This window comes from Neopelma chrysocephalum, unplaced genomic scaffold (genome assembly GCF_003984885.1).
Source record: "Neopelma chrysocephalum unplaced genomic scaffold, ASM398488v2 Primary Assembly neopelma1_23, whole genome shotgun sequence".
In the NCBI taxonomy this organism is placed as follows: Eukaryota; Metazoa; Chordata; class Aves; order Passeriformes; family Pipridae; genus Neopelma; species Neopelma chrysocephalum.
In genome coordinates this window covers 27,782,413-27,793,252 of record NW_020897691.1, presented here as the reverse complement: position 1 = coordinate 27,793,252, position 10,840 = coordinate 27,782,413, and the positions used below count along the sequence as shown (strand labels likewise).

The following is a 10,840-nucleotide window of genomic DNA, read 5'->3' as shown; positions in this document are numbered from 1 at the left end:
TATGGATTCTATCAGAGAGATGGAAAAGGAAAACAGTCACGTTCAGAATCAGAAATATAAAGAGAGATTGCAGTTTTCTATGATACACTGTAATATAATCATAAATCCTTGTGCTAATACAGATGAAGTAATTGAAACAGTTGTGATTTTTTGTTTAGTTATTTAGTTAACTTATAAAATAATTTTTGTTTACTGCAATGCATGATGTACAGCAGTATATTTTTTTCTACATTATTCCTGTATTAAAATTAAGCTATTACAAATCATATTTACAGAAATATTTATTGAAAAATAGGCTAAAATATAATTCAAGGAGAAATCTGAAATACCAAAGTTCATGTTTGTTCAGTAGATCAGACCCTGTAATTTATTATTTTTACATTTGACCTCTGTTATCAATTGCTTGAAGTAACTACTGCCATAAATTTTTCAAAATATAAGAAAAAAGAAATTCTGGTATATAAGTAGAATTGAGTCAGGACTTTATTATTTTCTGTGGTAAAAAACAACAACAAAAAACCCTAGTCCACTAGAAATATAAAACTATCAGAATCCACACTATTACACTTAATAGTAGATTTTATTATTCAGTCTTTGTCTATACAGCAAGCACATGACTAAAGGTTACTAGTCTTGAGTCTCCAGTTTCTGTCATTTCCTGCAGGTGACTGCACAGTTTCAAATTTGTGTGATGTATTTTAATAATTTTAGACCTACAGTAGAGGCCCTTTTGCAGTTCTTACAGTTTGTAAAATACTTGCCCATAGCAGTTTCCAACATCAGTTTCCCACCAACAGTGTGATTCGAAGGCCCAATTCTCAGCTCAAGCAAGGTCCAGTGGAACTACTGATTTACCCCAGCTGTAGATTTGAATCTGCTGACATACTGAATAATTGTTGATTCCGATGCAAGTTTCTATGCGTATATTATGAGCATTATAGTATTTGACCCTATGTAGTTCCTGAGTCAGAGCCGTTTAGTTAGCTGAAAAACCCCAAATGTTTACTTCTAGCAGTGCTGCTGAACCATTAACTGTGATTATTATTAAACTGTAGAAAAAAGCCATATGAGTTAGTGTGCTTATTCCCTCACAGAAAAAATGCTAAGACCCCGATTTTAAGATCTACATCGCTACTGACGATTAATGGAAAGTGACAGTCAAAGCTGAAAGAACAAAGCATAATTTTCAAATATCTGACAGAGTATGAAGAACTGGCAAATCTTAAATTCTCTCCCACTGTCAGATATACTTCTATCTGGACTACATTTTGTGCATATTGTAAAATTAACTAAAATACCAAATCATACAGACTTAAGAACACACTGTAATAAAACTGATTCATATCTAGGTGCTGATACTTCTGAATATATTAAGACTATATATATATCTTATCAACATTTAAATCTGCAAGCATCCCATAGGCCAAAGAAAACGAAAAACTAATAAATACGCTGAAAAACCCCATACCTCAGTATGAAATCCTGACCCCTTCTCCAACTAAGTACACACAGTCCAAATACACTGAGAATGCCAAGCTACAGGGGCCCCTCTGTGGGGAAACCTGTATTTCAGTCAGCAGCATCCGTCAGCTAAAACAGAAATGTAGGGACAGATGCTGGAGGAAGGATGACACGTTTAAGTGGTGGCCGACTTTAGAACCAGTGTGTGTTTTTGTGTACAATTAAGTCAATGCCACACGTGTACTAATCCATTATTTTGTCCAGATTTACGTGTGGAACATAACTATCACTCTAGGCTCATTTCAGTGCAAGATTATGGAGCTTGTAGGCTCCCGGTCCTACAGTCCTGTCACATTTCCCGGCAGGGTCACACAGTGAAGGAAAGAACGAGCGCATTGTTACAACTCCCTTGGCTTCTGTGGCAAACATCACACTTGGGCAACGACTGCCAAGTTAAAATCCACAGGTCTTGGCCTGAGGCTTGTTTAGGTAGCGCCGTGCCGGTGCCTCTGGCCGCTGCCACGTTCCCTCCGTTTCAGGAAACCTCTGCATGCGGCGGCGGTCACGTCCGAGGGCTCGGAAAAGCCAGTCGGGAACTGCCGCGTCCCCTCTCTGCCCTTTCGATTAAAAGGGCCCGGGTAGAGGTTTGGGAACTAAAGTCAAATTTCGGTTCGCTCACAAGGGAAGCGCTTTGACACATGTGCTTGCGAGGAGAACGACTGTAGCGGTGTCCAGCAGGGACACGCCTGTCCCTCGGGTACCTGCTCGTGGAGTGCCCCTCACCCCCCATGTGCGCCACCGCGGCGACGGGGCCGCGCCTCCCGAGCCGGCAGCCGCCGCACCCGGGAGGTGGCCGTGCGCTGGCAGTGCCCGCTGGGACAGGTGAGAAATCACTCCACCACCTCCTCGCTCTCCCCGCAGCTCCCAAACCGCTCGGCATAAGCGGCCGGAAACTCCTGCCCGCTTCCCAGGGAAGGGCGGGGGCGCCACCGCCTCGCTCGGGGGGGGGGCGGGGCGCGGGGGCGGTGCCGGCGCCTCGCGCGGCCGTTGGGAAGTGGCATCACGGCGGGCGCGCGCGCCTGCGCGAGGGCGGCGGATTCGAACGGCGGAGAGAGCGAGGGCGGCGGGAGGAAGAGGAACAGGAGCAGGAAGAAGAAGAGCGGAGGAAGATGAGGCGCACGGCGCCCCGCAGCACTTTGCGGAAAATAATAAAGAAATACAAGCCGCAGTTACGCCTGGCGGCGAACGCCGACCTGCTGGTGAGGAGAGAGAGAGAGAGAGAGAGAGAGAGAGAGGGGCGGGGGAGGGGCGAGGCTGGAGGTGCCCCGGGGAGCCCGGGAGCGGTTCTGCTCTTGGCCGTGGCGGTGCTGCGGCTCTACTGGTTGCCTGGGGGCAGCCATCCCTAAGTAGGGACATTTACGCTCTAAATGTTTTGGATGGTGCGCACTGGAGCACTTGGGAGTTGACGGGATGCCAAGTTCCTACTGATGGTGTTTCTGTAGTCACCTACGGGCAGAGGGGAGATGGACTGTTGGTTTGCCTGGTAACATACGGATAAGTAGAGATTGCTGCTCTCTTCTTTGCTGGTGGGTGCTGTATTGTAGGGCTTTGACAGCGAGTTTGGGGATTCAGGGACGGGCTGATGCGTAATTATTGTGTCACTTCACATACACACTGCTGTTCAAAGAGTTTGGTGTAGACAGACCGAGAAATACGAATTTGGCTTACGTGTCTATAACACGCAGATGTTTGTTGTTAATGTAGATCAATTTGGGTGTGCAGGTGGTCAGTTGTGATCAATGAGTGATCAATTGTGATCAACAGCTAAGCTGTTCAGGCATCTTGAATGATCGTATATTTTTTGAAAGCCATCTAAGTAATCTCTGTCCAAAACTAAGGAATGACAAGTCTTGTTGCTAATCTAATAAGATGTGGGGGTCCTGTTCATGGTTTAAAAATGCCTGCCAAAAAGATGTAGAGCCATATCAAACAACTTTCCAAAAACTGAGGCCAACACAGCTAGATTGCTTCTGATTTGCACTGAGAGATTTGTGACACAGGTGGGGTTTGTCTCACCAAGGAATTGACTACACCAAGGATACCTGACCACAAGAGAGTTTGTGGTAGCTGCTATACTGAAAAAAAATTGTGCATGAAAAGGATATTCTTTGAAGTGACTTAATAGGCTTAACTTGCTTGACTGTGTTGCCTTCTTGTTTACAAATGCATGTGATTCTCAGAGCGTTAAAGTGTTAATTGATACTCTGTATTAGCATGGTCCCTGACTTGAATTGTAAGTCCATGTTTCATACGTATATAAAAGTTGTGTCTTGCACCATCTTGAAGGTTGGTATCTGGGTATATGAAGCTAAATATGAACATACAAAATTAAAATAAATAATATGAGATTAATATGAATTAATATAGTAATTGCATGAGAGTATTTAGACTTGAATGTAAACATTAAATATTTCTCTAATTGAGCTAATAAAAATATGATTTCTTCCTACTGTTTTTGTTATCTCTGGAGTTTTTCATGGACTAAGGACCTGGCCCCTTGCTACTTATGCTCAGACCTAATCAGAGCTTATTCAGTGGAACGAAGTAGTCAATTAATCAAACTTACACAATCACCAATACATTTTTTGTAGTCATTGGTAACAATTGGTCTGTGTTTCCAGGGTAATGAAAATTTGGCTTCAAATTAGTGTAGCTGTCTGAAAAGGGGTAAGTGGGACATCCTTCCAAATCTTGGCCTTTGGTTCCCATTTCTTTGTAGTCCTGTCACTAGTGTTCTGTGTGCTGCAACAATCAGTGAATTGAATTGACTGAAACTTATGAACAACAACAATCAGATCTAGCTTAAAATATGGCTAATCAAATGTTCATTCCAACACAAAGGAGGAGATCAGAATAAATTTTAATACTGTAATGGAAACTTAGATTGTCTCTTCTGGTAGTGTCAAATTAAATGGCCTTTAATGTTACAAGGCTTGGCTTTTTTATTTTCTACCTTTAAATAAGAATGTCCAGGTGTGGTTGTTGTCCATAATGTTCTTCAGCTAGGCACATGGCTAACAGCTCTTTAGCTCTTTTTTTCTATGGACAAATAATCAACACAGCTGGAATTTTGCCTTTAAAAAAAAAAAGTATGGAGGAGTTTATTTTGTACTTAGTAGTTAGACAAGTAACAAGTTTTGAGAATATGTTTTCTAGTGTCTCTTATTCTCTGCAAACACTGTAAGAGTGATTAGATTGCATACTTCAGACATTTATATAGTAACTGTCTTAACAAGATGGAACCATGTACATTTTGAGCAGACAGCTTGTGTCTTCTCCAGGGAAGAATGAGAATTCAGTTTCTAGTGTATCTTCCTGAATGATCCATTCTTTATGTTTGAATCTACTGCGGTACTGTCCAGTTCAGTGAGATGGTCTGCCCGCCTGGCTTAGGAGATAATCAGACTGGTTTTTTTTCTGGACCTTCAGTGATTATATTTAGTTGACAAAACCAACATCTTCGTATGTGATCATAACTAACAAGTTTGAAAAACATAAGAATTTAGATAATATTGTTAAATACTTGAATGGGATTTCTTCTTCACTTTTCAGATCTTTTTGATCAAGTCTCCTTTCAAAACGTGAAGGTTTGTCAGAATCTGTTTCCTAAGTGTTAACATCTTTCTCTTTGCACAATGTAGGTATCAAATTTCATCAGCCTTTCTCAGGAAGCTGTTTGGTTTTGTTTTTCTTTTGAAGGAGTATGATAATATCTTTGGGTGAAGAAATATGAATAGTGTTTCAGATTTTTTCAAGGCTCGTTTTGAAAATAAGAGGTAAAGATTTTAGTACTGACGTTCAGATATTCCTCCAATGGTCCGAGAAGAAAATATGCAAACTTTGTTCTAGCTTGAAATTATAGGAGAAAAGCAGGATCTCAGCTGCTTGTTTTATGCTAGAAGGGCATGTATGTATTTTCATTGCAGGAAAAGCTTAAAGTATTGCACTGAATGGCCTCTTTTTTCTTTGTTATCACCACTGAATGATTAATAAGTGTACGTTTAAGGCAAAATATTAGTCTAAAGAATTGTTTTGAAGTTAAGGCAGCAAAATAAAATTACAGAGCTTTTCCCTGCTATTCATTAGTTCTGTTGAGCAGGTGTGTGGAAGTTGCTGTGCAAACAGCGTTGTGAGTTTTTTACAAAGTTATTAAAACTTTGCAACCTTTCTTTTCTGGGAAGTAAGCATTCTGTTTTGTAAGGTGATTTGCATGAGTAGTTAATTCAAAACAGTTTTTAATTTTTATGCACAGGGACAATAATTTCATATGTAGTAAAGCAATGTCTTTGAACAAATATGGTATCACTTAGATACTTGTCAGTAACTGTCCTATTCATGGTATTTAGTCATTCTGCCTTTCATTAGCTTTTCTCAATTGCTTTGAATAACCTGGAATATTTATTAACCTGTGTGCTCTGTTGTGGAATATGTTGTGACTACTGTTTAAATCTATTCGAGTTCAGAGGAAGCTTCTCCATATGCAGCAATTCACTTTGAAAATAGGAAAATAAAAGTAGAGCAATTCTGACAAGACGCAATTTAGAAAGGCAATTAATTTTAAAATTAACACTTGCCTTTAGGTGTCGCAGCAAAAGGACTTGCAAGTATGGAAGCTTTTGTTCCACTTCCCTCTTCTCCCCCACATTATTTCCAGAAATCTAACCATCACATTGATAAGTTTAATAGTGAGAGTTCTAATGCTGAACATTATTTTAGTGCCACTCTGTCAGAGATAATTTCTATGTGAGTTACTAGTTAAAAAGCGGCTTTGATATTTTGCAAAGTAAATCTGCAAGAACATCTGCTTTTTGTGTAGTTGATGCTTCCAAATTATGTCAAATATTACGTAAATTTATCTATTGCATACTGGCTTCATTCAGTTCAGGATATTGAAAAAAATCCCAAATAGCTTGTCCTGTGAATGCTGTTCATATGACAAGAGTCTGTCCTCTAGCAGATTCTTATTGCTGAAAATTCTTTTTTGCTGCAAACCCACTTTATCTGTAACTTTCCATGTTATATCCATGTTTTATTTTTCCAGGCTTTACAGGTCAGGTGCGGCAGAGTAAATACATTGCCTAATTCATGTAAATAAAATTGTCATATATTTTAATAGTATTTTTCTGAGCTCTTTATTGTGAAAGTATTTTTGTACACTTTACATAGCAAAGGTAATGCTGTTTGAAAGTTAAATTTGCAGAAGGTGCAATTATCAATTTTTCTGGTGGGACTGTTAAAATAGTTCACATAATATTTGTATAATGTTAGAGGTTTGTATTATAGGTCCCTGATTACACAGGGGTGCTATTGACTGGTAGTTTTAGTCCAAGTTGGAGCAGTTCCTTCCTTGCCTGCTGAAATTTTTTGCTGCTTCTGTATTAGGAGAACAGAATTCTGTATTGAATGGAATTCTGCCCTACCAGTTCTTCTAATATAAAAAGTCTAAGTAAGTGATGAGCTGGGAAAAAATGGATGGAACCTTCTGACACAGGAGAATTTCTTGTTCTGGAGAAATTAATGTCAATGTCTCTTTGCACTGGAAAGAGGCAGAAGTCTTTGAACTCGTCTGTGGTCCATTTGGCGATAGAGCAGGGATGAATTTGTTGTTCATAAAAGTCTGGCTGTTGTAGTCAGTGAAAGCTGACTATATTCACTGGTAAGCAAAAAGGCTCTTGATTCTCTGATATTTATGTCTACATTTTATTATTAAAAATTGCTAATAAAAATCAGACTTGATTCCTATTAGATCAGTTGTTGTTTGATCATTTCTAAAGCACTTTTACAATTTAAGTATGCTAAACTTAAACTATAAGAGTCTTGCATTAAAGGATGTCTTGGAAATTTACTAAGGCTTGAACTGAGTGATATATTGCTTTTCTGAGAACACCTTTCAGAAATTTGGAAGCAGTCTAATATGCAAATCCTTTGTCCCAAACAATGAACCTCTAAAAAACCAAACTATGCCTGATCAAGTTTAATAATTCTTGATTTTTTTGTTTTTTTCTTCCCTATTTTAAAGGTGCATTTGAACTTCTTACTGTTTCTCCATCGGCTAGCAGAAGAAGCCAGGACAAATGCTTTTGAGAACAAAAGTAAAATAATTAAACCCGAGCACACCATATCTGCCGCGAAGGTATTAAAGGACTTTTAATACTTTTTTTTTTTTGCATAATGTAAAATGTATTATGACAGCATATACAAATATTTTCTGTGTTAAACTTGATATTTTATTTATAATTCAAAATGTGTAGAAACTTAATATTCTTTAATCCATCGCTGGCATAATTCACTGTTACCAAGACATCAAATTATCTTTCCTTGCCCTATTAAGTATAACCTGGGTGGTTTTTATTATTATCATTATTATTATTATTATTCCGTGTTTAAACTCATAGTTTCTATGTATGGGTAAGTCTACAAAGTGGTCTACCAGCAAGCATTCATGGGTTGAAAGCCCCTCCAGAGTTGAGGATCCTTATTTCAGATGATACTACATCAAGGAAGCATGCTGTCTTAACTTCAGTTATGTAAGTGAAGCTTTATGGAACAAGTGAGAAATAGTTCAGAGAGATTCACATATCTTTCTTGCACCTTCAGTTCTTACCTGCTTAGTCTGGAATAAATGTGTAGTGGATGCTTGCAGCATTGTGTGGATACTACTTGAACAAGCAGATACTTTGTGTGATGTTGTGTTTGGCCAGGGAAGAACGAAGGGAGGATTAAACTGTGGATTGCTATATGGGTAATTTAGCATAATAAAAATTGCTGTTTGAATATCTGTGAAGGACGGTGAATTTTGTATACATGCAAAGGAAGGGAAAAAGGAAGGTGTTAAGCAGCTTTCTCTGTCTAGAAAGAATTAGTGTCAAGGTATGACTGGAATCCCTTTGTACTTTGTAGAGCATTTCACTCGCTAGGATATGTCTTGTGTATCTCTTGCAAGTCTGTTTACCTTGGTGTCATGAAGGAACTTGGTCTCTTTAATCTGTTAACTGTTTAACCACTTACTCCTGCTGGGCAAATTGGAAGACCAAAACTTGATGTTATCTAATATTTTGCTCCTTTGGCTTCTGTTTGTTTTCAGTATTTTTTTTCCTCTGGTGAAAGGTTTAGTTTGATACTTTCTATTACTATAGTTACAAAAATATATACAGGATATGTAGGGTAGCCAAGCGAATGTTACAGTTGGAATCTTATGCATTTGTAATTTCTTTTTAACTGCAATCTTAACATTACTTGAACATTTTTGTGCTCCATTTATTTTTTTAAAATGAAAAGAAAGGAAAAAGTGCCTGTATTTTAATAATGTTAACACTTAAACAGTCCCACTTGGGCTTTGAAGTTCATTTTTCAATTTAAACTCTAAACCAAAAAATATCCTTCCAAAGGTCTGTGTGCTCTTGATATAGAAAGAAATAAGGCATTGCAAACACAAATTGAGCATAGTAGCTGTATAATGGCAAACCTTAATTTTTCTTTTTGTCTAGGCCTAACAGGGTAAGAACTTCAAGGAATCTACTGAGGGCTTGAGAGCACTATTACCATTTCTCAGCATTAATTTTTAAAATAAGCCTTTTATTTTACAGAATTTTTGCTTATGAATGTTCTTGCTTAAAAAAAAAATCTCTGATATAAAATCTTTCAGTATGCTTTTGCTTTATTTCTGACGTTTTCCCTAGAGTTTTAGCCTTGGTGACTCAAGCCTTGGAAAAAATTGGCTATGTGAACCTTTGGTCTGAGTAGCCTAGCATTTTGGACCTGAATTGTAGTGATAAAAGCAGTGATAAATATACTTTTTTTCTTTTTGCAGGTTATTTTAAAGAAAAGCAGAGGCTAGAAAACAGACTACTGGAATTTTAAAGCATGTTTTTCCATCTTGTCTTACTAACTTGAGACACTGTGAGCCAGCTTTAGCACTTGTGGAAGTATGCAGTTTTATTGACGTCTATCTCCTGACTCTGAGTATCTTGCTCTTTCTTTAAAAAAAAAAAAATCTTACAATGTATATTTTCATACACTGCACGCATAATTTTAAAGCGAGTGTCACTTGTCACTTAAGACTTTTGATATACTTTATTTCTTTCATAATGATGGAGCAATGCCTGTACCGTACATACTCTTCAGGTACAACATGGCATCTATTATTAGAAGTGTGAAACTTCTAAAGGAGAACAGTAATAAAAAAAAATGCAGGTTTCACAAAATCCATTATAGATTGTGCAGTTCAAAGCAGATTTACTGGTTAAATAAAATCTTGACTTTCAAAATAATCACTGTAGAAGCAAATGTATTAAATATCTTGCCTTTAATTTATTTATAAATGTCTTAATATTTTTAAAATTACTTTGAAAAGTAGGTTAAAACTTCTATGTTCTGGGGAAAGAATACATATTTGGTATTTTAAATCATGCTCTGAACTGTTAAGCTGGCCTATTGTTTGCTGTGGTGTATGAGACAACTTGGTGGTCTGTAATTCAGTTGGTGTGGACAGATGCACAGATTATGGAGAAGAAAAGATCTGGCACAGCTGTTGTTTTTGAAGTTAGATCTTGTAAAAATAACAAAGATAAATTGTCATGAATGCCTAGCTATTTCCTCCCCCCTTTTGAGTGTCATCCTAACTTGTCAGAGGTATGGAAATGTACATTATATAAATATGTCTTCTTAAATTAAGATCATATTCTATTCCTGATATGATACTTGTAACCATTTACTGAACACTTTGCTTAAGGGGTGTTTTAATAAAGTTATAGTTAAATCTCACAGTTTGAGCTGATAATACAGTTTTGTGGAATATGTGGTAGCTGATCCTTCATATGCACAATGAACTATTCTTAAAATAAAGGATCTTTAAAAGTGTTATGTAGTAGTCTAATTTTGTTAAACACCTTACTGAGTACATTCTAGAAACTCAGCAAAAAAGAATTGCATTTAGAAATATTTTAGTAGTCTAAGAAAACTGTAGCAATGCCAGTACTTTTAATTTCATATCATGTCCACGTGCTTTTTAAAATCCTGTGCAGCCTTTGAAAAGTCATTCTTTTCCAGTATGCAGAAATGAAGGATTACTCTTCCACTTAACTCAGAGAGCTTAGTTCAGTGAGCTTCTTTTAAGGGTTGATGAGATTATTCTGCCTTTTCTTCTCTTACTCCCTTGGAATCCACAAAGAAGGCTGAGAACCTACACATGTAGAGGATTTAATAATCTCAAGTACATTATCAGGAATAAGGAAGATCTAAGTATTTATATTTTTCTTTGTAAATACTGTCCGTGATTTAACAATTTTATTGCAACACTAGATTTTCTTTTGTTAGAAAT

The 10,840-nt window shown here is 37.5% G+C and overlaps 1 protein-coding gene across 1 annotated transcript; it reads left to right on the top strand.

The window, feature by feature from the left end:
* The first annotated feature begins 2,545 nt into the window (after positions 1 to 2,545).
* Positions 2,546 to 9,579, top strand: CENPW (centromere protein W). Its single transcript, XM_027691724.1, has 3 exons — positions 2,546 to 2,720; positions 7,541 to 7,654; positions 9,332 to 9,579. The coding sequence occupies exons 1-3, from the start codon at positions 2,631 to 2,633 to the stop codon at positions 9,356 to 9,358; spliced, it is 231 nt and encodes a 76-aa protein (XP_027547525.1). The 5' UTR covers positions 2,546 to 2,630; the 3' UTR covers positions 9,359 to 9,579.
* Positions 9,580 to 10,840: the final 1,261 nt, after the last annotated feature.